This window comes from Theropithecus gelada, chromosome 2 (genome assembly GCF_003255815.1).
Source record: "Theropithecus gelada isolate Dixy chromosome 2, Tgel_1.0, whole genome shotgun sequence".
NCBI lineage: Eukaryota > Metazoa > Chordata > Mammalia > Primates > Cercopithecidae > Theropithecus > Theropithecus gelada.
Window position 1 is genome coordinate 104,762,140 of NC_037669.1, and position 27,616 is coordinate 104,789,755.

The following is a 27,616-nucleotide window of genomic DNA, read 5'->3' on the forward strand; positions in this document are numbered from 1 at the left end:
AAGCTGGAATCCTACAAGCTGGGTTCCCACAATTCATATTAATTTGTTCTCTAGTCAGACCCACAGCATAGCCAAGGCTTGGGTTAGAGTTCTCAAGGTAGCTGATAGACTTGTGGCTAGTTGACCATATGCCTGAAAACTATGGCATTATCCTCCTCACACCAAAGCAGGTGTTTTACGTTTTGTTTTGTTTTGTTTTGTTTTTTTAAGACAGTTTCTCTCTTGTCCCCCAGGCTAGAGTGCAGTGGCTCAATCTCAGCTCAGTGCAACCTCCGTCTCCCAGGTTCGAGTGATTCTCCTGCCTCAGCCCCCTGAGTAGCTGGGACAACAGGTGCACACCACCATGCCCGGCTAATTTTTGTGTTTTTGATAGAGATAGGGTCACCATGTTGGTCAGGCTGGTCTCGAACTCCTGACCTCAAGTGATCCATCTGCCTCAGCCTCCCAACTTTTTTTGTTGTTGTTGTTTAATAATACAGATGAAATGGTTCTTCAGTTTCATGAGGTTCCTCAATAATTAAATATGATTTTATTTCCCTGGCTGATTGCCTACTTACTTTAAGAAACAAATTCCACCATGACTAAATAATTTCTGCCAGGCCCTTGAAATTCATAACAGTGGACATCTAGCTTATCTGAAATTCACTCAGTCGGAACCTTCTGTTACCTCTGGGCATCTACAGCACAAATATAACATTTATAAATATAACATGTTATAAAATGTACGCTGAGGCATTTATATGTTGAAAGTCCTTGGAACCCATCAACTGTAAATTAGTTAGATGAGCTGGGATTACATATATTTTATTCTGTAGTTCTTTACAGTTTGATAGTCCACACATGTGAGCTATAATCACCAATTGACCAGAGTCTAGAATCGGTAAAGGTAGCCAGTTCCCCAGCAAAGCAGGATGGCTCCAGGGCTGCATTACTCGTTTCCTGGTAGGTGGCCCTTTCCCACACACTTAGTTTACTTGAATTTGAGAGTGGGAAGTTCTGAGTTCCTGAATCCGAAAGCCACAGGGAAAGAACCTGTATATTTGTATTAAAGAGCACCCTTTGCTTAACTTCAGGTCTTATTCTGCTTCCAGTTAAAATGAAGGTGAAATAAAGACATGTTCCCACTGCTCTTTTTACTTCTGTTTGAAGGTGAGCTGAGGGAGTTGAAGGCTCATTCCGGCACACTTGTGAACTGAAGGTGGAAGGACTTGGTGTGGCAGGAGTGTTTAAAGATAGAGATGGGGAGGAGGCAGCAGCAGGGAGTCAAGGAAGGCAGGAGTAGCCCTCTCCATGTGTGGGAAAGTGACTGGCAGCCAGGTGAGGAGTGGATGGGACAGGAGGAGGTGCAGGCCAAAGACGGAGGGACCAGCTGGGAGACGGCTGTAATAGTTCTGTGGCTCTGTGGCAGTGAGGGTGAGAAATGCCTTTTATCTGTAATTAGAGAAACTTGGTTTCATTTTTAACATATTGGAACTGTGAAATTATTATTTTAAGGGACAAAGAATTATTTTCCTATTACCAATCACTTTCCTAAGTTACTGTGTGTTTGGCTTTTTTAAAGCAGGGCACAGTTTCAGGGAGAAAGATCCATATTCCCATTTGAGACTGAGCCAAATACTTTCCTTTCTTGTCTAAAGGAAGGAGGGAAACAAACACCTCCTTCCCTCTCTTGATGACTACCTGGCAAAGAAAAAAATAGACAATTTGTTTTCCTGGATGGGGTCTGGAGGGTCTTCATCATGAACAGACCACAGCCAGCAGCAGAAGTGCTCTTCTCAGCCCCTGTGTATGAGACTTCGTGCTAGACAGTGGAATAGTAAACGAGGAACCTGTCCTTGATGAAATCACTGAGGGGCTTGAGGAGGCACAGCACTAGCAGATGAGTAATAATGGCAAAGAGTGAGCTGCCAGAAAAGCTGAAAAGTGCAGAGGAAACAGTTCTTTCTGGAGACATTCTGGAAAGCTCAGCAGGCATTATGTGTGAGCTGCGTTTTGAAGGACATGCCGAAGTCCCTCCTGGGGAAGAAGACAGGCCTTCTGGGTACCCTGATGAGAAGGCATGCTGTCCAGATGATGCCGCAGGAGTCAGCAGATCTCAGAGATCCTAATTGCTCATGACCCTGAAAGATAATCCCTCAGGATAGTCTCCCAAATGACCAACTGAACTCCAGGTTAGTTGGTTCTACCATAGTGATCTCCATTTCTCTTTTTAGTTCTCAGTTCCTTTTCTTCCTTTCCATCTGATCTGAGATTAGAAGTACGCCAGTCTAGCTTTTTAGAGATTATTCCTCCAAGTGTCTGTCTTAACGAAGCAGGACATTCCCAGTTAGTGAACTGATGTCTTGACTTGAATTATTACAGGGAAATACCATTGTTTTAGATGCATTCAGTTAGTATTTGGGGTAATCAGCATAGGGCAGAATTTTCCTACTTTTGCACTACGAATGAAGTGTTTGCCACATACATTAATAGTTCTGCGACAGTGAGGATGAGAAACAACTTTTACTTGTATTAGATTTCAAGAATACCTAGTGTAATTATGGAGAAAATGAGGCTTGTTTTTTTTTTCTTCTTTTTTTTTTACTTAGCAGATTCCAGGATACTTTTAAAAAAAATAAATCTTGTATATTAAGGCAACCCTAATAGATGTTTTCATTGTTCGTGTTTTAAAGCCTGTAGGATAAGATGTGAATATATTCTCAATTAAAAAAAAATAAATAAGGGTAGGCATGGTGGCTCATGCCTTTAATCTTAGCACTTTGGGAGGCCAAAGTGAGAGGATCACTGGAGCCCAGGAGTTCAAGACCAGCAGACAACGTATCAAGACTCCATCTCTGTTAAAAGTTTAATAATTTAAAAAAATATAAATTAAAAAATTAGTAGCTAAAATAACAGTATCCTTTTACCAACTAAATCTGCTTGGTGCAACCTTTTTCTGTGCATTTACACACATACACATTGAATAACAGGTAGTTTGGTTTTGTGCTTTTTGAAAGCATGATCAACTTAGTCTGTAATTACCTCTTTTCTCGTAACAGCATGCCTTGGAGACTTTTCTATGACAGTGCATGCTTGTCAACTTCATTTTTAAGAGCTGCATGATATTCTATATTAGGCTGTATTATGATGTATGTATTCATTTCTCAGTGAATATTTAGATTGTATGCAATCTTGGTTACAAATAAGGTTACAGTAGCTGTCTTTGTTCACATCTCTTTGTGCTCATTCATGAGTTTCTTCCAATAGAATATCTACCAGTAAATTGTTGGTTAGCAGTTGGAGTCAATGTTTTTATTTGGAAATAACAAAAATATTTTTCTTTAGAAATATTTTATTTTCTTGAAAATTCTGATGCCTTTTCTATACACTATTAGACTTGGTGACATCTTCCATAGAGAATTTCTATGTAGCCACTGTATGGGATGGTGCTGGCTGTTTTTTTCTGAACTATTGCCAAAGCCCATGTTGGGAATTAGCCTTCACAACATAGAGGTAGAAATTAGTTCTTGGTTCTTTTTCCATCCTGATGCACAATTAGTGATTCTGTCTAATCATTAAAGCAGCCCTAGTAAAGCATGAATACATTCACATTTTAAAAAATAGACAAGACTGAAGTAGTGTATGGGAGCTAGAGCAGGGGGGTTGCCCCCCATGACATTCCATAAAAAGGAGCTGAGAAAACGAGCCCCTCATTTAATTCATTATTTCCCCATTTATTTCTTCCATCTCTGTACCTCTCTCTGTGTGTCTCTCCTTTTCTCTCTCTGCTTGAATCTAACATTTCTCTTTGAGGCTGGGCGCGGTGGCTCAAGCCTGTAATCCCAGCACTTTGGGAGGCCGAGGCGGGCGGATCACGAGGTCAGGATATCGAGACCATCCTGGCTAACACGGTGAAACCCCGTCTCTATTAAAAATACAAAAAAAAAAAAAAAAAAAAAAAAGCCGGGCGTGGTGGCGGGCACTTGTAGTCCCAGCTACTCGGGAGGCTGAGGCAGGAGAATGGCGTCAACCTGGGAGGCGGAGCTTGCAGTGAGCTGAGATTGCGCGGCTGCACTCCAGCCTGGGTGATAGAGCGAGACTCCGTCTCAAAAACAACAACAACAACAACATTTCTCTCTGGGGCTATTGCCCAGATTAAAGCCCTGGAGAAACACGTGACTGTGTGTAACCACTGTTTAGTATCTCTGACCCCACAAGGTGGTACACCACATCCCTTTTCTGGCAACCCCCACAAAATGGTATTTATAGGATTTCAGTGTCAAGCTCCTCTATTAAAACAACCTCTCTAAAATTTAAATGCTTTATTTCCAGGATCCAGCATTTTCTCAAAGGGGGAAAAAACTTACATAATTAAACTGTTCTTTTTCTGTCTGATTTTAATGCTTAAGTGAAAACAAGAAACAATCTAAGTCATTCAAAGCTTTCAGACCAGCGGGATGTCTTGGGGAAAGCCTCTGAATGAAAAGGCCCAAATGTCCATTAGTAGGGGATGGATTAAATATACTCCAGGATACCTACGTAGTTATGAAATAGAATGAGGAAGCTCTCTACCTCCACCTTGAGAAAGATGTTAAGAATAGGACTGTTAGGTGAAAAAAGCAAGATGCAGAGAATGTGTAGAATATGCAGATATTTCTGTAAGAAAACGGTGAAAATATGAATATATATTCACATTTGCTATTATTTGCATAAAGAATCTGAAAGATACGCAAATAACGTGTAAAAAGTATTTCTGGTGAAAGAAGGGGGTGGTGAGACTTTTCACAGTATAACTTTTTATAGTGTTTTAACTTTTGAATTAGGACTGTATTCTGTATTACCTATTCAGAAATATATATATATATATATATATATATATATATATATATTTTTTTTTTTTTTTTGAGACGGAGTCTCGCTCTGCCGCCCAGGCTGGAGTACAGTGGCCGGATCTCAGCTCACTGCAAGCTCCGCCTCCCGGGTTTACGCCATTCTCCTGCCTCAGCCTCCCGAGTAGCTGGGACTACAGGTGCCCGCCACCTTGCCCGGCTAGTTTTGTTTTGTATTTTTAGTGGAGACGGGATTTCACCGTGTTAGCCAGGATGGTCTCGATCTCCTGACCTCGTGATCTGCCCGTCTTGGCCTCCCAAAGTGCTGGGATTACAGGCTTGAGCCACCGCGCCCGGCCATAAAAATATTTTTAAATGACATTTTGCATTGTTAGATAAGGGGGCAGCTAAACCTGATCTTGTTGAAGCCCACCATATATGACCTCACCTGTCCTGTTTGAGCCTAGGTACACTTTGGGGTAGGGTCAGTTGCAGGCCAATGTATTTTGAGGAAGAAGGGGATAATTCTATAAATAGAATCTGTATGATGACTTACATTCTAACTACTTTGGTAGAAAATTGAAAAGATGAATCTGTATTTAAATTATTGATTTTTTTTTTAAAGCTTCTTGGGATTTCTTCCCCCCCACCACCCCTCAAAGTAATTGAAAACCTTAAAACATGCTCATGAGGCCAGCGCGGTGGCTCAAGCCTATAATCCCAGCACTTTCAGAGGCTAAGGCAGGCAGATCACTTGAGGTCAGGAGTTCGAGACCAGCCTGGCCAACATGGTGAAACCCCGTCTCTAGTAAAAATACAAAATTAGCTGAGCGTGGTGGTGCATGCCTGTAATCCCAGCTACTTGGGAGACTGAGGCAGGAGAATCGCTTAAGCCTGGGAGACAGAGGTTGCAGTGAGCCGAGATCGCGCCACTGCATTCCAGCCTCGATGACAGAGTGAGACCCCGTCTAAAAAAAAAAAAACAAAAAAGCCCACAAAAATCAGGTGTGGTGGTGGGCACCTGTAATCCCAGCTATTCAGGAGGCTGAGGCAGGAGAATCACTTGAACCCGGGAGGCAGAGGTTGCAGTGAGCCAAGATCATGCCACTGCACTCCAGCCTGGAGAACAGAGCGAGAGTCCGTCTGGAAAAAAAAAAAAACACACACACACACACACACACAAATTAGATGTGGTGGTGGGCACCTGTAATCCCAGCTATTTGGGAGGCTGAGGCAGGAGAATCACTTGAACCCGGGAGGCAGAGGTTGCAGTGAGCCAAGACCACACCACCTGTACCCCACCTTGGCGACAAAGCGAGACTCTGTCTCGAAAAATACAACAACCAAACAATTGTGCTCTTGATTCACACTAGGAATTTTTTGTTGATGCCATGGTGAACACAGTGAGAAAGCAACTCAAATGACAGATTTAAGCCGGTTTTTATTATTTGCTATAGTTGGTGTCCTGGAGAAAGTGTTATAGTCTGTGGTTTTGTCTTTACAGGAGCAGGAAAATTCAGATTCGAAACATCCCTCCTCACCTGCAGTGGGAGGTAAGCCAGTGTCAACTTTTAATGGGTTGATGAGACATTTCTCCCTTCTTTAGTTCCATTTTACATTTAGGAATTAGAGGGCCTCAGAGTTGCCCACAAAGCTTCTGCGTCCTGCCTCTTTCTTTTCAGTACCCTCATGTATGTGATCTGTAATGAGTTTGGGGTGGTATTTGTTTCTTTCATAGAATGTGTACTTTGATCCCTCAGGCTCTCTCTTTTCAAGTACCATGCTACCAAGCACCAGCAAATAAGCCAAGAAACAAAATATATACCTGGTTCGTGATTTGTATCTCATGGTTGGTTGGTTGGTTTGTTTGAAACAGTGTCTCACTTTGTCACCCAGGCTGGAGTGCAGTGGCCCAATCATGGCTCACTGCAGCCGGGTCCAGGATCTTCCCACCCCAATCTCCCGAGTAGCTGGGACTATGGATGCATGCCACCACGCCTGGCTAATTTTGTATTTTTTGTAGAGATGAGGTTTTGCTATGTTGTCCAGGCTGGCTTCGAACTCTTAGGCTCAAGCAATCCACCTGCCTTGTATCTCATGATTTTAAAAAAGATTTTTATCTTTCCAGATTGTAATTTGAAAAAAAAAAAAAAGTTGATGAAAAGGCAACAAAAGTAGAAAAGTCTTTGTTGGTTTTAGCAGAATTTTTTGTTTGTTTTGAATTAGTTGCTGTAACAGTTAAGTTATGTTTTCAGAGTTGTAAAGCTTATAAGATTTCTACCTTAAAATAAAATAAGAATATGAGGAGTGGCCTTATTGCATTATTTAAAAACAAACTGCCCTATATTTTATTCCTCAACCCAAAGAAAATCACAGTGCCTTAAAGGAAACAATGTTTTATCTAATGTTTTTATTACTTAAAAAAAAAAAAAAAAGATTATTGGCTGGGCATGGTGGCTCATGCCGGTAAATCCCAGCATTTCGGGGGGCCAAGGCAGGAGGATCACTGAGGTCAGGAGTTTGAGACTAGCGTGGCCAACATGGTGAAACCACGTTTCTACTAAAAATAGAAAAATTAGCTGGGCGTGGTGACGGACACCTGTAGTCCCAGCTACTCAGGAGGCTGAGGCAGGAAAATTGCTGCACTGGAACCCAGGAGGTGGAGGTTACTGTGAGCCGAGATGGTGCCACTGCATTCCAGTGTGGGTGACAGAGGGAGACTCCATTTCAAACAAAACAAAACAAAACAAAAAACCTGATTATTATGGAAAATTTCAAACGTACACATCCTATTACCTTGGAAAATGAAGAGATCCTTGTAAAAGAATTGTTAAATATTTCAAGAAAGTGGAGTGAGCCTTGTACTTTATTCTGCTTCTCATTATAAGAGTAGTGTGTTCCAACCATCATGATGAATGTGATTGTTAACAGTTACTAAGACTGAAATTCTGCTGTGTAACCTTAGTGAACAGATTATTTGGGAGCCAATAAGCGAATGAAGGTCCTATATGTTTGTTCAGTTCTGTTTTTATGGAAGACCTGAAATATCAATTTAATTAGATTATTCCTATAACCATCTTTTTATTTTTTCTTTAATTCATTTGCGGGGGGATATCACTGTAGTGTTTTTTGTACATATGATCTTGCCTTCCCATTCTGACATGGAAACTTTCTCTTTTAGGTGTTGGATGGACTTTTGGCTCAATATGGGACAGTGGAGAATGTGGAACAAGGTAATAACTGAGGAAGTTAGCCTGGTTTTGGAGTGAGATATTACCTGTTATTTCTTATAGATTAGGTCAACTCCAGGGAGAAATATTAAGTTCATATTTCTTTGAAGTAAACTTCCTAGAGTATATGTATTTACATCTATGTGTTAGAGATACCTGTCTCTGTCTATGTCTATATAGTTTGCCTTTTCGAGGAATATTATTTACAAGCTGTTTCTCATATACTGTGCAGTGTGCTCAAGTGCTTTCAGGCTAGGGTAAGCTTAATTCACTTAGGAGTAATTGGATTTACACGGTTGCTACTTTCCTTTTCCTGGATAAGAGAAACAGATCCCTAATGTCTTGGACTGAGTGTTACCCAACGAATAGGACTCCTATACCAATAATCCCTTGAAGCGCTTGTGAAATGCAGATTCCTAGGGCTTACTGTAGACCTACTGAGTAAGAGTCTTGCAGGGAAGAGCTCTTGAATCTATATTTAAAAAAGCACCCGAGGCCAGGCGTGGTGGCCTATGCCTATAATCCCAGCACTTTGGGACACCCAGGCAGGCAGATCACATGAGGCCAAGAGTTCGAGACCAGCCTGGCCAACATGGCAAAACCCCATCTCTATTAAAAATATAAAATTAACCAGGTATGGTGGTGCATGCCTGCAATCCCAGCTACTTGGAAGGCTGAGGCACGAGAATCGCTTGAGCCCAGGAGGTGGAGGTTGCAGTGAGCCAAGATTACACCACTGCACTCCAGCCTGGGCGACAGAGTGAGACTCCGTCTCAAAAAAAAAAAAAAACCCCGAAGTGATTTTTGTGTACACTCAAGTTTGAGAACACCTGTCTAAGGAACGGTGCTGAAAATGCTCAGAAGATACTTTTCTTCCTGCCAGCTTCTTTTTATCTTCTAAAGCATGAAATACTGTGATTTTTAAAAGAAAAACAATGGTACCTAAAGTTGTTATCTTATGTAGCTCTTTAAGAGTCCCAGAGAAGTAGATTCCAAACTCCTGACGTCACAGGCAATAATACGTGATCAAGATTATTTTTGATTTGACCTAGAAAACAGAATGTGTAAATTCAGTCATTTACTGACTGCAAACCCTTGAAAAAGTCACTTAACCTCACTGACTCAGTATGCACAAGTGTAAAATTGAGAGAAAAGTTTCTACCCTTCCTGTATCACCGAATAGTTGTGGCACCCAAAGAGAACCTGTGTAAGGCGTTCGTAGACAGCAGAGTCATACATAAGCTTAAGGGATTGTTCAAGTTCACTTAGGAAAAATGGCAAATAACCTATTTTCTTGTATGTGATCTATTCTGCCAGTTTAATAGTTTAAAAGCAGTAATTATTCAGATACTATTCAGTTTCATGCTGCTGCCTGCCCATGCCCAAAGGTGAAGGGAAAGAGCTCAGAAAGAAGACATGATTACAAGGATTCTATTTCTTAGTTCTTATTTCCTTCAACATGGAAAGGAGACTCTCTCTTTTTTTTTGAGACGGAGTCTCACTCTGTTGCCCAGGCTGGAGCACAGGAGCACGATCTCCACTCCCTGCAACCTCCGCCTCCCGGGTTCAAGCGATTCTCGTGCCTCAGCCTCCCTAGTAGCTGGGATTATAGGTGAGTGCCACCATGACTGGCTAATTTTTGTAGTTTTAGTAGAGGCGGGGTTTCACCATGTTGGCCAGGCTGGCGTCAAGCTCCTGGCTTCAACTGAGCCACCCACCTCGGCCTCCCAGAGTGCTGGGATCACAGGCGTGAGCCACCATGCCCGGCAGAAAAGAAGACATTGTAGTGATTGGATGTTGTAGGCAATATGGCCTTGCAGATATGAACCTGTAAAAGTTACTAATTAAGATTATATTATAAACTCAGGACAATGCTACACAAGAAAAATATATGGCAGGTCCCTGGGGCAGTTTACAGCTCCCAGGGCAGCTGTGCCCTAGAGAACCCCCAGTTTCTAGCTGCCTAACAACAACAGGATAGAACTGTTGGGCTATTGTTTTGTCCTGTTACATGAGTGATTCCTGATTCAGCAGGAAAATATTTTCAGTAGAGTTTTAGGCAACTTTATAGAACTTTCATGTCCAGTGAAATAAATTATTTGAATGGAGCTTAGCTCGTCGCAGAATGAAAGAACTGCCTGATTTCCTGAAGACTAACATCTTTGAAGAACAGAGAATATGACTAAGAAGTGACCACAGAATCTGAGAATTCTAATGGATAGCTTTATTCAGGAGGTTCAAACCCAGCCCTTTCTGGGAGTCTACAGTCTCATCTGTAGCACTAGAAAGCAGCAAATATGAAACCTTTGTAGCATTCTCTGTGTCAGCACTGAGAGAGGACAGTTATGGGCTGCATCTCCCCTGTTTTGCACTGTGAGGACTTTTCTGGGTTAAGTGTTAATTAAAGTGTGCTATGGACACTCCAGGCAAAGGCCAGGGCTGAGCTCGGGTTTATTCATGTCATTCTCAGTGGCAGCTCTTTCTGAGCATTACATACAGCTCCCTGCAACCCATAAAGGCTGCAACTACTTTAAAGTTATTTAACAAACAGTATTTTTAACAGTAGTCCTTAAGTTTTTTGGAGTCTCAGGTCCCTTTGCAAATCTTATAAAATAATCAGAAAAATTCACATTTCCACCAGTTTGAATCATTTTGGAGGGGTTTATCGAATTCTTGAAGCTCAAGCATGGGTCCAGGGTAAAGAATCGTACATTATACAGTTTTATTATTACTTTGGACAGCAGCTTTATCATAATTTTCTTGAATTCTTATTAACTTTATGTTGTTGTTAACTCCAAACTCCCAACAGCTTAAATGTCTTAAAGGGAAGAATTGATCTAGTCACCTGTGTTTGTTTTGGGAAACATATATTTTTGGTGTTTAAGTTTACTGGCTTGGATTGAGACAGTTTTCTCTGGCATTTGAATTTATTTTTAATTTCTAACTATAGAAGAAGAAGCAAGAAATTATGATCTATGATAAGACAGTTCACAAGAGTAATCCCTTATTGGCCAGTCATAGAGTTTATACTTTTCTCTTTTAGCCAAGGAAATTAGAATTGTCGGTTTTATTTATTAGATTTAATTCACACAGTCAAAAAGTTCAGTCAAAGGGAAACAAAAATAGTGATGGTTCAACCTTGTCAATGAATGAATAATTTAAATTAAAACATTTTCTTATTGTTTTATATGTATATCCAATTATTTAAGAATTAATGCAAATTATAATTAAAACTCATACTTTGATAGTGATGCAATAAATTGATACAAACTTCTAGGAGACCAGTCTGAAAATACGCATTAAAAAGCATCGTGGCGGCTGGGCACAGTGGCTCACGCCTGTAATCCCAGCACTTTGGGAGGCCAAGGCAGGCGGATCACGAGGTCAGGAGATCAAGACCATCCTGGCTAACATGGCGAAACCCCGTCGCTACTAAAAATACAAAAATTAGTCGGGCATTGTGGCAGGCACCTGTAGTCCCAGTTACTTGGGAGGCTGAGACAGGAGACTGGCGTGAACCCGGGAGGCGGAGCTTGGAGCTTGCAGTGAGCCTCGTTCGCGCCACTGCACTCCAGCCTGGGCGACAGAGCAGGACTCTGTCTCAAAAAAAAAAAATCATCGTGTTCTTTTACTGCATTACTTTTCTTCTGTGATTTTAGCCTAAAGAAGTAATTCAGAAGAACACACAATCCAGTAATGTTTGCAACAAAGGTGATTTTTAGCAACACTATTTAGAATAGCAAATAGTGGGAACAGCCTACTTGCCAACAATTGGGGAGTGGTTAGGCACGTCATGGTACATTTGACTCACTGCAATTTTATATAGACATTAGAAATAAAAGATACAAAGAAAATGTACTGATACAAAATATTCGTATAAAAGTGTTTATACAATATGTGGAAAATATGGTTCTGAGTTGTTTATACGATTGATCACGAATGTGTTATGTACAATTGATTACAAATTACTGTGAACTCAGATGAATAAACACAGACATTCAGATAACTATGGAGCCAGTGTGATGAGGGTTTTTATGCGTTTTTCTCTAAAGTTTGTCTGTTTACATTAAGCCAGAGGGTGACAGTGCTTTTTCCTATGACAGTGTAGTTTTTGCTTTTTCCCTAGTCAACACAGACACAGAAACCGCCGTTGTCAACGTCACGTATGCAACAAGGGAAGAAGCAAAAATGTAAGCAGATTTGGGCTTATTTCTGTTTAAATTTATTTGTTTTCATCTTTGAATTCCATTGAGTTCTGTGTTTTTAAATGTTTTCTAAAAAGATGCAGATCTGTGAGCTGGATATCTGCTACCTTTGATGTATCCATGGAGCTCCACGGCGTCTGAGCCACCTTTGACATGTTGGTAGGGCTCCAGGGTGTTCCTGCCATCTTTGACATGTCAGTGGAGCTCCAGGACATTCGCACCAGGATATTTGTGGACTGCGTAGAGACTTGAAAAATGTTGAGCCTTGGCATCAAAACCAAGATAGGAGCTGTGTCTTGACATGATCAGGAATAGAGGGCACCATATCTGTGACACTGTGTCCCCTAGACTCTGCTTTGCCAAACACTTGGGACCACTTTTACCTAGAGTTTCCTCCATGCACCATGAGGAACCAACACAAGCCTATACCAAAACATCAATCTTGTGTGTGTAACATTAAGAGGGAATCCACCTCAGTGACAGCAGCAGCTGAGAGAATTGTCTTGAGAGTGATTAATCAGTAGCACCTGGTTTGAGTTCTTTTCTCCGATCCCCATCCTCTTTCCAGTGCCCATTCATTACTTCAGGGATGGTTAATTTTGAGCTTAGCTATTAATGGACATGAGATCAAGTCTCTTAAAATACAATGAGGCCAGGCTTGGTGGCTCATGCCTGTAATCCCAGCATTTTGGGCAAGGCCGGAGGATTGCTTGAGCCCAAGAGTTTGAGACCAACCTGGACAACATAGGGAGATCTGGTCTCTGCAAAAACAATTTTAAAAATTAGCTGGGAATGGTGGCTTACACCTATAGTCCCAGCTACTTGGGAGGCTGAGGCAGGAGGCTCACTTGAGCCCAAGATGGTAAGGCTGCAGTAAGCTGTGATTGCACCACTACCGTCCAGCCTGGGCAACAGATCGAGACGCTGCCTCTCAGCAGCAGCAGCCAGATGTGGTGGCACATGCTTATAATCCCGGCTGCTTGGGAGGGTGAGGATTACTTGAAACCAGGAGTTTGAGGCCAGCCTGGGCAAAATAGTGAGACCACTATCTCTAAAAGACCAACAAAAACAAGTTCCTTTTTTGTAGGAGGTCCTTAAAGTACCTGTCAGGTTATTATAACTAGAATTATGGTCACATTTGGTCTTGCTTTATGGATGTGGCATAACCTTCGCTATACATCCCAGGATTATAGTGTTATTTTTCAATATACAAAGATAATTTAATCCATTTTCATACTGCTAGTTTTCAAAATGTTAATTTTGCATTGAAAAAGGTAATAATTCAGGCCTGGCATAGTGCCTCATGTCTGTGATCTCAGCCTTTTGGGAGGCTGAGATGGGCGGATCACCTGAGGTTGGGAGTTCAAGACCAGCCTGACCAACATGGAGAAACCCCGTCTCTACTAAAAATACAAAATTTGCCGGGTGTGGTGGCGCATGCCTGTAATCCCAGCTACTCGGGAGGCTGAGGCAGGAGAATTGCTTGAACTTGGGAGGCAGAGGTTGCAGTGAGCCGAGATTGTGCCATTGCACTCCAGCCTAGTCAACAAGGGCGAAACTCTGTCTCAAAAAAAAAGGTAATAGTTCATTTAGTGTTAACTTTACCTTGTACACATTTGTAAGTGGAGATATACCAACAACTGAAGTCCACAGCCCTTATCTAGCTGCTGCTTGGGTGGACCTCTGTACATGATATTACTTTATTGCTTTTATTAAATTCAAAAGGTGCTTTTTCATAATAAATTTATAAGTCCTAAACATTAACCTAGTAAAATTGGGTTAATTCTGCTAAAAATATACTAAAAAGGATATTCTACTTCATGTCATTTTAAGAATATAATAGTGGTGTATCATTTATCCCCTATCAAATTGATAAATATCTTTAAATAACAGCACTCTGTGCATTTGAAGATTCGAGGATACAAATGCTCTCTCCTAAACTGCTATGGGATCATAAATGTTGAAACCATTCCAGGGGACCACTGGGCAATACTTAACAATTCTGCTAGGAATTTGTCCTCTGTGCAAAGTTGTAGTTGCTAAAATGTCGATGGTGACACTGTATGTAACTGTAAAAGTTGGACACAACAGATATCTAACTATAAAGGATCAATTGCAATTGATTCACTATGGTGAATCAATAGAATGTTAAACAGTCATTAAAAATTATACTGATACTGCAGTTGAGTCATGTGTGAGAAAATTATACTGAAAGGTATTTAATGACATTAAAAAGTGTTTAGAATATTAATTTTTTTTAAAGGTTAGAAAATAGTATGTACAATATTAACCCATTTTTATAAACAATAATATGTTTATATTTAAGAAAGACAGTAAAGATAGCGGATTAGGATTTTATTTGCACCTACATATTTCTGAATTTTCAGTAATATGTATGATAATTAAAATGAGAAGAAATGAGTCATAATTTTATGCTGATATTTATAAGAGTTTTTGATAAGGGGGAAATGGCCTTGGAGTGGTGGAGAAACCAGGCTGCAATGTTGGATATGAAGCCTTACCAGGCTGATCCATTGTGATTACTTGTTTAACTGTTAACCGCAAGCCCTGAGGAAGCGGCGATGGTGTCTGTCTTGCTCACCACTGTATGTTCAGTGCCTGGCATGGCACCTATATAGGTGCCTATTAAATGGGGAGTGAATGAACCAGTCTTGCAGGAGGATCTTTCTTGATGTTGGTTTCTGATGAAGCTCCCCTTCCTGCTGCATTTCAGAGCCATGGAGAAGCTTAGCGGGCATCAGTTTGAGAACTACTCCTTCAAGATTTCCTACATCCCGGATGAAGAGGTGAGCTCCCCTTCGCCCCCTCAGCGAGCCCAGCGTGGGGACCACTCTTCCCGGGAGCAAGGCCACGCCCCTGGGGGCACTTCTCAGGCCAGACAGATTGATTTCCCGCTGCGGATCCTGGTCCCCACCCAGTTTGTTGGTGCCATCATCGGAAAGGAGGGCTTGACCATAAAGAACATCACTAAGCAGACCCAGTCCCGGTACGTGCCTCTGGGGCTTCCTTTGCTTCCTTCTGAGGGGTCCCCTGCGTGCTGGTGGGTCTCAGCCACTCTTAGGTCACAACTGCTTACATCAGCAGTGGGGGGCTGTGCTGTCAGAAACAGTGGCTTCTTTCAACAGGACTACTAACAGACTAACATCAAGCTGGGGGCTGTGATAAGCTTTCATGCTGAGAGGCTAAAGGTTCATAAAGAGGGTACTGATAACCTCACAGCCAGGACTGTTCCTGTAAGCGAACTAATGCTTATGGATGCATCGATTTCTACAAAAGCAGAGGTGTAGAGCTCTGCGGGATCCTAGAACCCACTCATCATAGCTCTTCCTCTTCCCCTGAGTCAGATCCCTGAGGGTGGCCATTCTTTGTGACCACATAGGTAGTCTCACAAAGAAGTGGGTGAGTCACTGCCACGTCAAGCAAGAAATAAAGCACACTGGCCTTCTGTTTAGTTTCCTCTCTGTTCAAGGAGACTAAACTGGTTATAAGAGTTGGAGTGAATAAAATGTCTTGTGGAGTTGTTGATTTTTATATCCTCCTAAGACTGTAGCATGATGTAATAAACCAAGCTTAGGACTTGAAAACAAAGACTCACGTTCAAGTTGTAGCACTTTAAATGGTTTTATGATCTTGGAAAAGATGTTAACCTCTCTGAGCATCATTTGCTTCTTCTATAAAAAGAGGGTTCAGGCCAGGCACCCTCTGTATTACAGAGGCTCACCCCTGTAATCCCAGCACTTTGGGAGGCTAAGGCAGGGGGATCATCTGAGGTCAGCAGTTTGAGACCAGCTTGGCTAACATGGTGAAACCCCATCTCTACTAAAAATACAAAAATTAGCCAGGTGCAGTGGCTTATGCCTGTAATCCCATCTACTTGGGAGGCGGAGGCAGGAGAATCGCTTGAACCCAGGAGGTGGAGGTTGCAGTGAGTCAAGATGGCTGCTCACTGCTCTCCAGCCTGGGCAACAGAGTGAAACGCCACCTCTAAATAAATAAATAAATAGAGGGTTCCTGTCTGTTTTGCCAGGATTATTATGACAATTAGCATAATCAGGCAGATTGAGTGAAATAATTAATATGAAAGTACTTAAATTGCAAAGCACTCAATTACTGACACATAGTAATTATTTACATGGGCTAGTGCACTTTATTCGGGTCATTCAGTGAGTGTCTTGTAACCTGAAAGAGAAATGCTATTTTCTTCAAAATGTCTTATATATCCCCAAATAATAGACACTGATATGGATGAGTCTGCAGTGCTGCATCTTAGGAGAGAAGTGAAGAAATAGAGAGGGAGGTCACTGTTTGGTATTCCTTTTATTTTTAAATCAGCCCTGGCTTTCCCTCCAAGTTCACTGTGAAAGTGACTTTTATTTATGTCTTTTTGTTTCAAAAATCGTTTAAGGTGGCTTGAGGAAAAAAATGTAACAAGTTTAAATAGAAGTGGGGTTAGCTCTCAAAGTGTGCCCATTTTTTAGAAGTCAACTAGAGACTTGGCTCTAGGCTTTCTCACAGCCAGAGTAAAAAGGATATAATCAAGTATGTAATTTTGAAAGTTAACAAAAACAGGTAGGACCACAGCTACCCAAAGAAGTCTGATAAAGTCATCAAGCTTTTGAGCCATTAGTCTTAATGGCAGGCTGCCAATGGAAAGGAAACCAAAAACTTAGAGAGGCAGAGAGAGGGCATGCCTCTGTTTTCTATCCACACTCAAATATATAAAGCTTGCTTGAATTTGGTGTTTGGATTTGGATTAACATATGGCTTTTAAAAGCTGCAATCAGTTCAGAGACCGGCACTGTGCCAATGTGCAGTATTATCCTTCTCACTTTACTCTTCACTTCTGCAGTCATTTGAAAGACTACACAAAATACTTCATTTACCAAACTGGCTTCATTACTGAGTTGGCTTAGTGCCTTTGTCCTACAGCACTCCTGTAAGAACCGTTCCTGTCTAAATGGAGCTGCAAATAATTAAAATTTGGCACAAGACCCCTTGCACTGCTTGCCTCCTTCTTGGAGAATGGCATTGATTGCAAACGTGCTGATGACGCCTCCTTGTCTGTCTGTGTCCTTGCTGTACATTGGCTGGTGTGACGCTTTCTTGGGACTAGCGTCCTATCCAGATGACCTTGTAATCATGGCTCCTGATTCTTTTCCTACAGGGTAGACATCCATAGAAAAGAGAACTCTGGAGCTGCAGAGAAGCCTGTCACCATCCATGCCACCCCAGAGGGGACTTCTGAAGCATGCCGCATGATTCTTGAAATCATGCAGAAAGAGGCAGATGAGACCAAACTGTAAGTTTGCATTCAATGCCCAGATCACTCAACAGAGAAAAAGAGTAGATTCTCCCTCATTTAACCAAAGAGGTTTTTTTTAAAAACTCCAAATCTGTTACTCAGTAACGGAGGCAGGGAGGGAATATGTTTAAGAAATTTATTCCCAAGTAGAATGCAGTGGGAAGTAGATCTTTTGCATTTACAGTATGGCTGTCTCTCCACTTGCGTGTCTCTCTCGGTGATTTTAATGCTTCTATCACCCATTGATAGTAATTATTGGGAGGAACACATAGACTCATGCTGTCCAATAGGACTTTCTGCAATGATAGAACTATATCTGCCCTGTGCAACAGGTCAGCCACTAGCCACATGTTGCTGTTGAGTATTTGAAATGTGACTAGTACAGTGGAGGAACTGAGTGTTTTATTTTTACTCACTCAGAGTTCACTAGCTGTGTATATAGCTAATGTCCATCGTATTGGACACTGCAAGTGTAGAATCTATGTTGTCACCAAAGCTATCATTTATTGTCCTGGAAAAGGTTTCTCCCACCGTGCTTCTAAACTGTTTACACTGTTAACATTGCATTACATTTCCTTAAGTAGTAGAAACTAGTTTCCACATGGCTGCTTTATTCTTCTTCCACTCCTTCCTCCCAACTTCCCCATTTTTTTTTTTTTTTTTTTTTTTTTAGACAGAGTCTCGGAGTGCAGTAGTGCAATCTCGTCTCACTGCAACCTTCGCCTCCTGGGTTCAAGTGATTCTCCTGCCTCAGCCTCCCGGGTAGCTGGGATTACAGGTGTGCGTCACTGTGCCCAGCTAATTTTTGTATTTTTAGTAGAGACAAGGTTTCACCATGTTGGCCAGGGTGGTTTTGAGCTCCTGACCTCAAATGATCTGCCCACTTCGTCCTCCCAAAGTACTGGGATTACAGGCGTGAGCCACCGTGCCCAGCCCTTTCCCCTTATTTTATGAAGTAATTACAGGATTCCACAGTGTAATGAGGGTTGTCCCAGTTTGAATGGCAAATCCAGTTCTTACCAAACAAATTAACTTTGTATTATAAATGAATGAGTGGTGATGGAATAGATAATACAATAAAAATAGACTTTCAGGCTGGGTGCAGTGACTCATACTTGTAATCTCAGTGCTTTGGGAGGCCAAGGCAGGAAGATCGCTGGAGGCTAGGAGTTTGAGACCAGGCTGGGCAACATAGTGAGACCTCCATCTCTACAAAAAATTTAAAAAATTAGTTGGGTATGGTGGCGTATACCTGTAGTCTCAGCTCCTCAGGAGGCTGCGGCAGCCTTGCTTGAGCCCAAGAATTTGAGCAATGAGCTATGATTGCATCACCATACTCCAGCTTGGGTGACAGAGCACAACCCTGTCCCTAAAAAAAGAAAAAGGAGATTTTCAGTTTGGCAAAATCTGTTTGTGGGTAGCAGTGGCAGTTTTATAGAGAAGTAGTGAGAGATGAATCAAATAATGTCAAACATGAGTGTTCCAAAACCAAGAAGATGAAAATGGTCCTTAAAAGAAGAACATTACAAATCTATTCTTAGATTTCATAAGAGACTCTATCCTTTCTATTATGAAATATCTATTCTACTGGGGCTTTTGAAATCCCCCAAATGCCACAGCTTAATTTGAAAAAGACATTTCTCATCCAAGTTCCTGGGAACTTAGTAAATAATACCTTTATGGATTCTTTTTTTTTTTTTAAAAGATGGAGTTTCACTCTTGTCGCCCAGGCTGGAATGCAATGGACAATCTCGGCTCACTGCAACCTCCTGTTTCCTGGGTTCAAGCAATTCTCCTACCTCAGATCCTGAGCAGCTGGGATCACAGGCGCCTGCCACCACGCCCAGCTAATTTTTGTAGTAGAGACAGAGTTTCACCATGTTGCCCAGGCTGGTCTCGAACTCCTGAGCTCAGGTGATCCACCCGCCTTGGCCTCCCAATGTGCTGGGATTATAGGCGTGAGTCACCACGCCCAGCCACCTTCCTTGATTCTTCAACCTAGGTGCAAACAACTTAATAAAATTCTAAATTAGTCAAAAAGACTAATTTACAACTTGGATTTTTATGTTTTCATGTAGAGCCAAGATAGAGTTTGAATATCTTAGAAAAAAAAAATTTTTAAGTGCCTGCGCTGTGCTAATCACTGCTGGAGGCTGAGGCTACAACCATGAGCAGGACTTGGTTCCTGCTTTTTTTTTCCTTCCCCACATACCATTTTTTCACCCCTTGGTTCCTGCTTTGATGGAGCAGTCCAGTGGGAGAGAGAGTCATTAAACAAATAATGAGTAATTATGCCAGTAAATAATTAAGTGCAGCTATAAGAAATGCTACAGTGAGGCCGGGCGTGGTGGCTCACACCTATAATCCCAGCACTTTGGGACACCGAAGCAGGCGCATCACTTGAGGCCAGGAGTTCGAGACCAGCCTGGCCAACATATAGTGAAATCCTGTCTCTACTGAAAATACAAAAATTAGCTGGGTGTGGTGGTGCATGCCTGAAGTCCCAGCTACTTGGGAAGCTGAGGCAGGGGAATCACTTGAACCTGGGAGGTGGAGGTTGCAGTGAGCCGAGATCGTGCCACTACACTCCAGCCTGGGTGACAGAGCGAGACTCCATCTCAAAAAAAGAAAAGAAAAGAAAAAAAAGAAATGCTACAGTGGAAAAATGTCGTATCCAATGATGACATGTAACTGGAGGTTCTAATGAGGGTTTTAGGGGGACAAAGATTTGAGGGTTTCAGAGAAGGCCTCCCTATGTAGGTGACAGAGCCCTGAAGGAACTGAATAAGAGGTAGAAGATATAGGAGAACAGAGATCCTAAACTTTCTTTTTGTTCGTTTACCAAATATTTATTGAGCACTCATTATGTGCCAGGCACTATTTTATGTGCCAGGAACTCAGCAGTGAACAAAGCTGACAAAAATGCCTGCCCTCTGAAAGTTACTTTCTAATGGAGGTTCTTCAAGCACCCCCTTTATTTTGAGGCAGTAGTAATGCAATCAGTTAGATGCTTTTGGTCTCAAGCAACGGAAAATACAAGTGGTGTAACCAATAGGAAAAGGATGTCATGTCACAGAACAAGAAGTCCTGAGGCACACGGCTCCAAGGTCAGTTGAATCATGGGCCCAAAGACCCAGGACATTTTTCTGCTTTACGCTCCTGAGCATGTCTCACGTTCCCTTGGTAATAATAGGATGGCTATAGTGATTTCAGATGTGCATCTCCATAAAAAGTTACAAATTGAGGGAGAGGGCATCCCTTCCTTGTGTCCTTTTTTCAGAAAACTTCTTTAAAAGTTGTGGTTAAATAACTATAACATAAAATTTACCATCTTGGCCAGGCATGGTGGCTCACACCTATAATCCCAGCACTTTGGGAGGCCGAGACAGGTGAATCACTTGAGGTCAGGAGTTCGAGACCAGTCTGGCTAACATGGTGAAACCTCATCTCTATTAAAAATACAAAAATCAGCCAGGTGTGGGGGCGAATGCCTGTAGTCCCAGCTACTCGGGAGGCTGAGGCATGAGAACCGCTGGAACCCAGGAGCCGGAGGTTGCAGGGAGCCGAGAGTGAACTTCTGCATTCCAGCCTGGGTGACAGAGCGAGACTCCATCTCAGGAAAAAAAAAAATGACTGTCTTAATCATTTTTAAGTGTGCTTTTTGGTAGTCTTAAGTATATTCACATAGCTGTGAAACAGATCTCCAGAACCTTCTCATCTTGTAAATCTGGAACTCTGTGCCTATTAAACAACTCTTTTTTTCCCTCTCCCGTCAGCCTCTGGTAATCACCACTTCTTTCTGTGAATTGGACTACTCTAGATACCTCATATAGGTAGAATCATATACTATTATTCTTTTATGACTGGCTTATTTTACTTAGCATAGTGTCCTCAAGGTTCATCCATGTTATAGCATGTAACAAGTTTTCCTTCCTTTTTATGGCCAAATGACATTCCAGTATATGTATATACCACATTTTGTTTATCTGTTCATCTGGTGATGGACATTTTGAGCTCTTCTGCTTCTTGGCTATTATGAGTAATGCTGCTATGAACATGGGTTTTCAAATATTTCTTCAAGACCCTCTTTTCAATTCTTGTGGATATGTGCCAAGAAGTGAGATTGCTGGGTCATATGGTAGTTCTGCTCTTAATTTTTTGCGGGGAGGCTTTGTACTTTTTCTCATAGCAGTTGCTCCATTTTCCAACCCCACCAACAGTGCACAGGGGTTTCAGTTTCTCCGTGTTCTCCCCAACACCTGTTATTTTCTGTTACTTCAATAACAGCTATCTTAATAGGTACCAGGTGACAGACAGCTCATTGTGGTCTTGATTTGTGTTTCTTTCTCTGATGATTAATGATTGGTGATATTGAGCATCTTTTTATTTATTTATTGACCATTTGTATATCATCTTTAGAGAAATGTCTATTCAAATCCTTTGTTCATTCTCTAATTGAAGTATTTCATTCATAGGAGTTGTAGCAGTCCTTTATTTATTCTTGATCATTAACTATATATTAGTCCATTTGGTGCTGCTATAACAGAATACTCAAGCCTGGATAAATTATAAAGAACAAAATTTATTTGGCTCATGGTTCTGGGAAATCCAAGAGCGTGGTGTCAGCATCTGGTGAGGGTTATCCTATGGTGGAAAGCCTGAGGCAGAAGCAAGTGCAAGAGACAGAGAGAAGAAATAGGTCCAAACTCACCCTCAGCCCACGAATTCACTCTGTGATAACTGCATTAATCCATTCATGAAGGTACTCATGACCTAATCACCTCCTAAAAGTCCTATCTTTCAACACTGTTACAGTGGCAATTAAATTTCAACATGAGTTTTGAGGGGAATTTGAAACCATAGCAAACCCCTTATCAAATAAATGATTGGTGAATATTTCTCCCATCCCATGGGTTGACCTTTCACTCTGTTGATTATATCCTTTGATGCACAAAAGTTTTTAAGTTTGATGTACTCCCACTGGTCTAATTTCGCTTTTGTTGCCTATGCTTTTGGTATCGTGGTGAAACCAAGAAGTCTTTACCATGTCCAATATCTAGGAGTTTGATAGTTTTAGGTCGTATGTTTAGGTCCTTAACGTATTTTGAGTTAATTTTTGTTTATGGTGTAAAATAATGGTTCAACTTCATTCTTCAATGAAGAATGTGTATGTCCAGTTTCCCCAGCACCATCTGGTGAATCGACTGCTCTTTCCCTAACTAGTAGGCTCAGCACCTTATCAAAAATCACTGGAGACTATACGTAAGGATTTATTTCTGGGCTTTCTATTCTATTTCATTCGTCTATTTATCTGTTTTTATACCAGTACTATGCTGTTTGATTATGTAACTTTGTAATATATTTTGAAAGCGGGAAGTCTGAGCCCTTCAACTTTCTTATTTTTCGAAATCGTTTTGGCTATTCATGGTCCTTTGAGATTCCATATGAATTTTTGTATTTCTGCAAACAATGCCCGCTGTGATTTTGACAGAGCTCATATTGAATCTGTAGATCACTTTTGGTAGTATGAACGTCTTCACAATATTAAATATTCCAATCCATGAATACAGGATGTCTTTCCATTTATTCGTGCCTTCAAATTTCTTTCAGTAACCTTTTGTGGTTTGCAGTGTACAAGTCTTTTACCTCCTTGGTTAGTTTTATTCTTAAGTATTCTATACTTTTTGATGCTATTGTAAGTGGTAGTGTTTTCTTAACTTCGTTTTCAGATTGTTCATTGTTGTGTATAGAAATGTAAATGATTTTTCCATGTTGATTGATTTTTGTATCCTGCAATTTTGCTGAATTTGTTTATTCTAACTTTTTTTTTTGTAGAGTCTTTAAGGCTTTCTACATATAAAATCATGTCATCTGTGAATAGAGATCATTTTATGTCTTTCTTTCCAATTTGAATGCCTTTTATTTCTTTTTTGTACCTAATTGCTCTGGCTAGGACTTCCAGTACTATGTGGAATAGAAATGGACAGGAGTGGGCATCCTTGCCTTGTTCCTGGTCTTAGAGGAAAAGCTTTGCTTTCAGTCTTTCATCACTGAGTGTGATGTTAGCTGTGGCCTTTTCATAAATGCTCTTATGTTGAGGTAATTTCCTTTTATTCCTAATTTTGTTGGGTGTTTTTATCATGAAAGGCTGTTAAGTTTGTCAAACGCTTTTTCTAATGACATGATCATGTGTTTTTTTCCCCCCTTCATTCTGTTAATGTGATTTATTATATTGATTGATTTTTAAAAAAATATTTGTAGAAATGGGGTCTCACTACGTTTCCCAGGCTGGTCTTGAACCCCTGGCCTCAAGTGATCCTCCTTCCTTAGCCTCCCAAAGTGATGGGATTACAGGCATAAGCCACTGCGCCCAGCTCTCCATTAATTGATTCTTGTATGCTGAACAAACCTTCCATTCCAGGAACAAATCCCACTTGATTGTGGCATATAATCCTTTTCATATGCTGAATTTGATTTGCTAGTATTTTGTTGAGGATTTTTGCATCCGTATTCATCGGAGATAATGGTCTGAAGTTTTCTTTTTTTGGGTTGTCTTTGTCTGGCTTTGGAATCAGGGTAAAGCTGGCCTCATGGAATGAGCTTGGAACTGTTCCCTCCTCTTCATTTTCTTGGAAGAGTTTCAGGAGGATTGGCGATAATTCTTCTTTAAATGTTTGGTAGCATTCTCCGATGAAGCCATCTGGTCCTGGGCTTTTCTGTGTTGGGAGGTTGTTGATTACTGATTCTATCTCTCATTATTGGTCTGATCAGACTTTCCATTTCTTCATGATTCAGTCTTGGTAGGTTGTGTGTTTCCTCTAGGAATTGATCCATTTCTTCTAGGTTATCAAATTTATAGGCATACAATTCTTCATACTATTCTCTTATAATCCTTTTTCTCTCTGTAGTATTGGTAGTAGTGTTCCCTCTTTCATTTCTGATTTTAGTTATTGAATGTTCTCTTTTTTCCCTTAATCTCGCTAAGGATTTGTCAGTTTGGTTGATCTTTTCAAATAACCAACTCTTAGTTTTGTTGGTTGTATTTGTTTATCTCTGCTCTGATTTTTATTATTGCCATTTTTATGCTGGTTTTGGGCTTGGTTCTTTTCAAGTTGAAATAAAAGGATGGGGCCGGGTGCGGTGGCTCATGCCTGTAAATCCCAACACTTTGGGAGGCCGAGGTGGGCAGATCACAAGGTCAGGAGTTCGAGACCAGCCTGGCCAACATGATGAAACCCCATCTCTACTAAAAATACAAAATTAACCGGGTGTGGTGGCACACACCTGTAATCCTAGCTACTCAGGAGGCTGAGGCAGGAGAATCACTTTAGCCCGGGAGGTGGAGGTTACAGTGAGCCGAGATCATGCCATGGCATTCCAGCCTGGGCAAAAAGAGTGAAACTCCATCTCAAAGAAAAAAAAAAAGAAAAAGAAAAAGGAAAAACAATAAAATAAAACATAAAATAAAAGAATGATAGACAGCAACACAAAGCCATATGAAAATATATGGTTATCTGGTAAGGGTGAATATTAACAAATATAGTAACCTGTACTGTAGTAATTTTGGTGCATAGAATTTAAATGACAAAAACTTTTTTTAATATAAATCTTTGTTAATGAGTATAAAAACATATGAAGATATAATTTGTGGTATTTGGGGATGGGGTGAAAGTAGAGTTTTTGTATGCAATTGAAGTGAAGTTGTTATCAGTTTAAAATAGGATGCTATGACTTTAAGATGTTTTATGTAATTGCAATAGTATCCACAAAGAAAAAATCTGTAAGAACACACACAAAAGAAAATCAAAGCACATCACTATAAAAAATCAACAAAACATAAAGGAAGACAGGAAGAAAGGAAAGAAGGGACAAAACTACAAGACATACAGAATACAATGAAGAAAATGACAAAAGTAAGTCCTTCCCTATCTGTAATTACTTTAAGTGCAAATGAATTAAACTCCACATTCTTGGCTAAATGGATTAAAAACAGGATCTAACTGTATGCGGTCTACAAGAGACTCATTTTAGATATAAAGACACATATAGGCTGAAAGTAAAAAGATGGAAAAAGATACTCCATGCAAATGGTAAGCACAAGGGAGGAGTAGCTATACTAATATCAGATGAATAGACTAAAAACAAAACTGTTACAAGAGACAAAGAGGGACATTATATAATATTGAAGGAACAATTCACTAAGGAGATATAACAATTATAAATATGTACACAGCAAACCTTAGAGTTCCTAAATATATGCAGTCAACTTTGAAAGAACTGAAGGGAGAAATAATTAGCAACATGATATCAGTAGGAAACTTAAGTGCCTCACTTTCAATAATGGATAAAACTACCAGATAGAAGAACAATAAGGAAATAGAATTGGAACAACACTATAGACCAACAGACATACGAGAACATTCCACCCAACAACGGCAGAATATATGTTCTTCTCAAGTGCACGTGGAACTCTCTAGGAGAGAAAACATACAAAACAAATCTTAACAAATTCAAGAAGATTGAAATCATACAAAGTATCTTTTCTGATCACAATGGAATGAAACCAGAAATCAACAGCACAAGGAAAATTAGAGAATTTAGCATTTTTTGTAGAGCATGTCAAGTGGTAATAAAGTCCCTCAGTTTTTATCTGGGAATCCTAATTTCTCCTTTATGTTTGAAGGACAGTTTTACCACACATGGTATCCTTGGATGGCAGTTTCTTTCAGCACTTCAAATATATCATCCCACTCCCTTCTGGCCTGCAAAGTTTCTGCTAAGAAATCTGCAGATAGTGTTATAGAAGCTCCTTTGTATGTCACAATTGCTTTTCTCTTGCCACTTTGAAGGTACTCTCTCTTTGACTTTAGGCAGTTTGATTATAATGTGTGTCAGTGTGGTTTTCTGTGGATTTGTCCCAGTTGGAGTTCTTTAAAATTTTTGATTTGTATGTACATTTCATTCTTCATATTTGGGAATTTTTCAGCTATTCTTCAAATAAGCTCTCTGCCCCTTTGTTCCCTTTTTTCTTTCTGGGATTCCCATTATGCTTATGTTGATCTACTTGGCATGTCTCTGGGAGGCCCATTATGCTTATATTGATCTGCTTGGCAAGTCTCATAGGTCCCTAGTCTCTCTTCACTGTATTTATTTATTTTAATCCTCTGACTTGAAGACTTCAAATGACCTGTATTCAAATTTGCTGGTCCTTTCCTCTGCCTGGTCAAGTCTGTTGTTGAACTCCTCTAACAAATTTTTCTGTTCAGTTGTATTTTTCAGCTCCAGAATTTGTTAGGTTCTTTTTTATAGTTTCTGTCTCTTTGTTGATACTCTCATTTTGTTCATGCATAATTTGTCCAACTTTATTTAGTTGTCTGTCTGTGTTCTTGTTTAGCTCAGTACAAGAACTCTATTGGGTGAAGAATGTTCTCCTTGCTCTTAAAAAAAGGTACAAGGGAGAGTGACGTTAGCGAGATGACAGACGAGGAAGCCACAGGTCTCTTTCTCCCTCACAGACACCTCAAATTAACAAGAGATAGACCAGAATGCTTCTGTGAGGACTCTAAAGTCAGCTGAGAAGCTATAATATGAAGTCCACTGTAAACTAAGAAGGAGTTCCAGGCTGGGGCCGTGGTTCATGCCTGTAATTCCAGCACTTTGGGAGGCCAAGGTGGGCAATTGCCTAAGCCCCAGAGTTTGAGATCAGCCTCGGCAACATAGTAGGGACTATTTTTAGTCCTTACTAAAAATACTCATTGAGCATCTTTACAATTATTTTTAATTATTGGTCAGGGAGCATGTAGATCTGTATTCTTTAGAGTCAGTTTTTGGGAGTTTTATTTTTGTCCCTTGATTGGGTCATGTTCCTCTGTTTCTTTGTATGCCTAGTAAATTTTTTTGTTGGGATTTGGGCGTTTGAAAAAACAACCACCTCTCAGGGTCTCTGTGTACTGGCTTTGGGCAGTGGAATACCTGAAATCAGCCTAGCTAGAGGTTCTAGGACCTCTCAAAACTGTTCTTTTTTTTTTTTTTTTTTTTTTTTTTTTTTTT

The 27,616-nt window shown here is 40.6% G+C and overlaps 1 protein-coding gene across 11 annotated transcripts in view; it reads left to right on the plus strand.

Moving 5' to 3' along the window:
- IGF2BP2 (insulin like growth factor 2 mRNA binding protein 2) overlaps positions 1 to 27,616 on the plus strand; it is a 190,399-nt gene that overhangs the window by 129,209 nt on the left and 33,574 nt on the right. For 7 of the 11 annotated variants that reach the window (XR_003118045.1, XM_025375003.1, XM_025375006.1 and 4 more), the window contains 5 exons: positions 6,313 to 6,361; positions 7,990 to 8,041; positions 12,165 to 12,228; positions 14,978 to 15,250; positions 17,429 to 17,563. Coding sequence is in view for 10 of the 11 variants with exons in the window: in XM_025375003.1 (XP_025230788.1) it covers positions 6,313 to 6,361; positions 7,990 to 8,041; positions 12,165 to 12,228; positions 14,978 to 15,250; positions 17,429 to 17,563 (573 nt within the window). In the remaining variant the exon portion in view is untranslated. Of the gene's footprint in view, positions 1 to 6,312; positions 6,362 to 7,989; positions 8,042 to 12,146; positions 12,229 to 14,977; positions 15,251 to 17,428; positions 17,564 to 27,616 lie in introns of all 11 variants that reach the window. The other 4 variants (XM_025375002.1, XM_025375007.1, XM_025375009.1 and 1 more) reach the window with 3 other exon arrangements.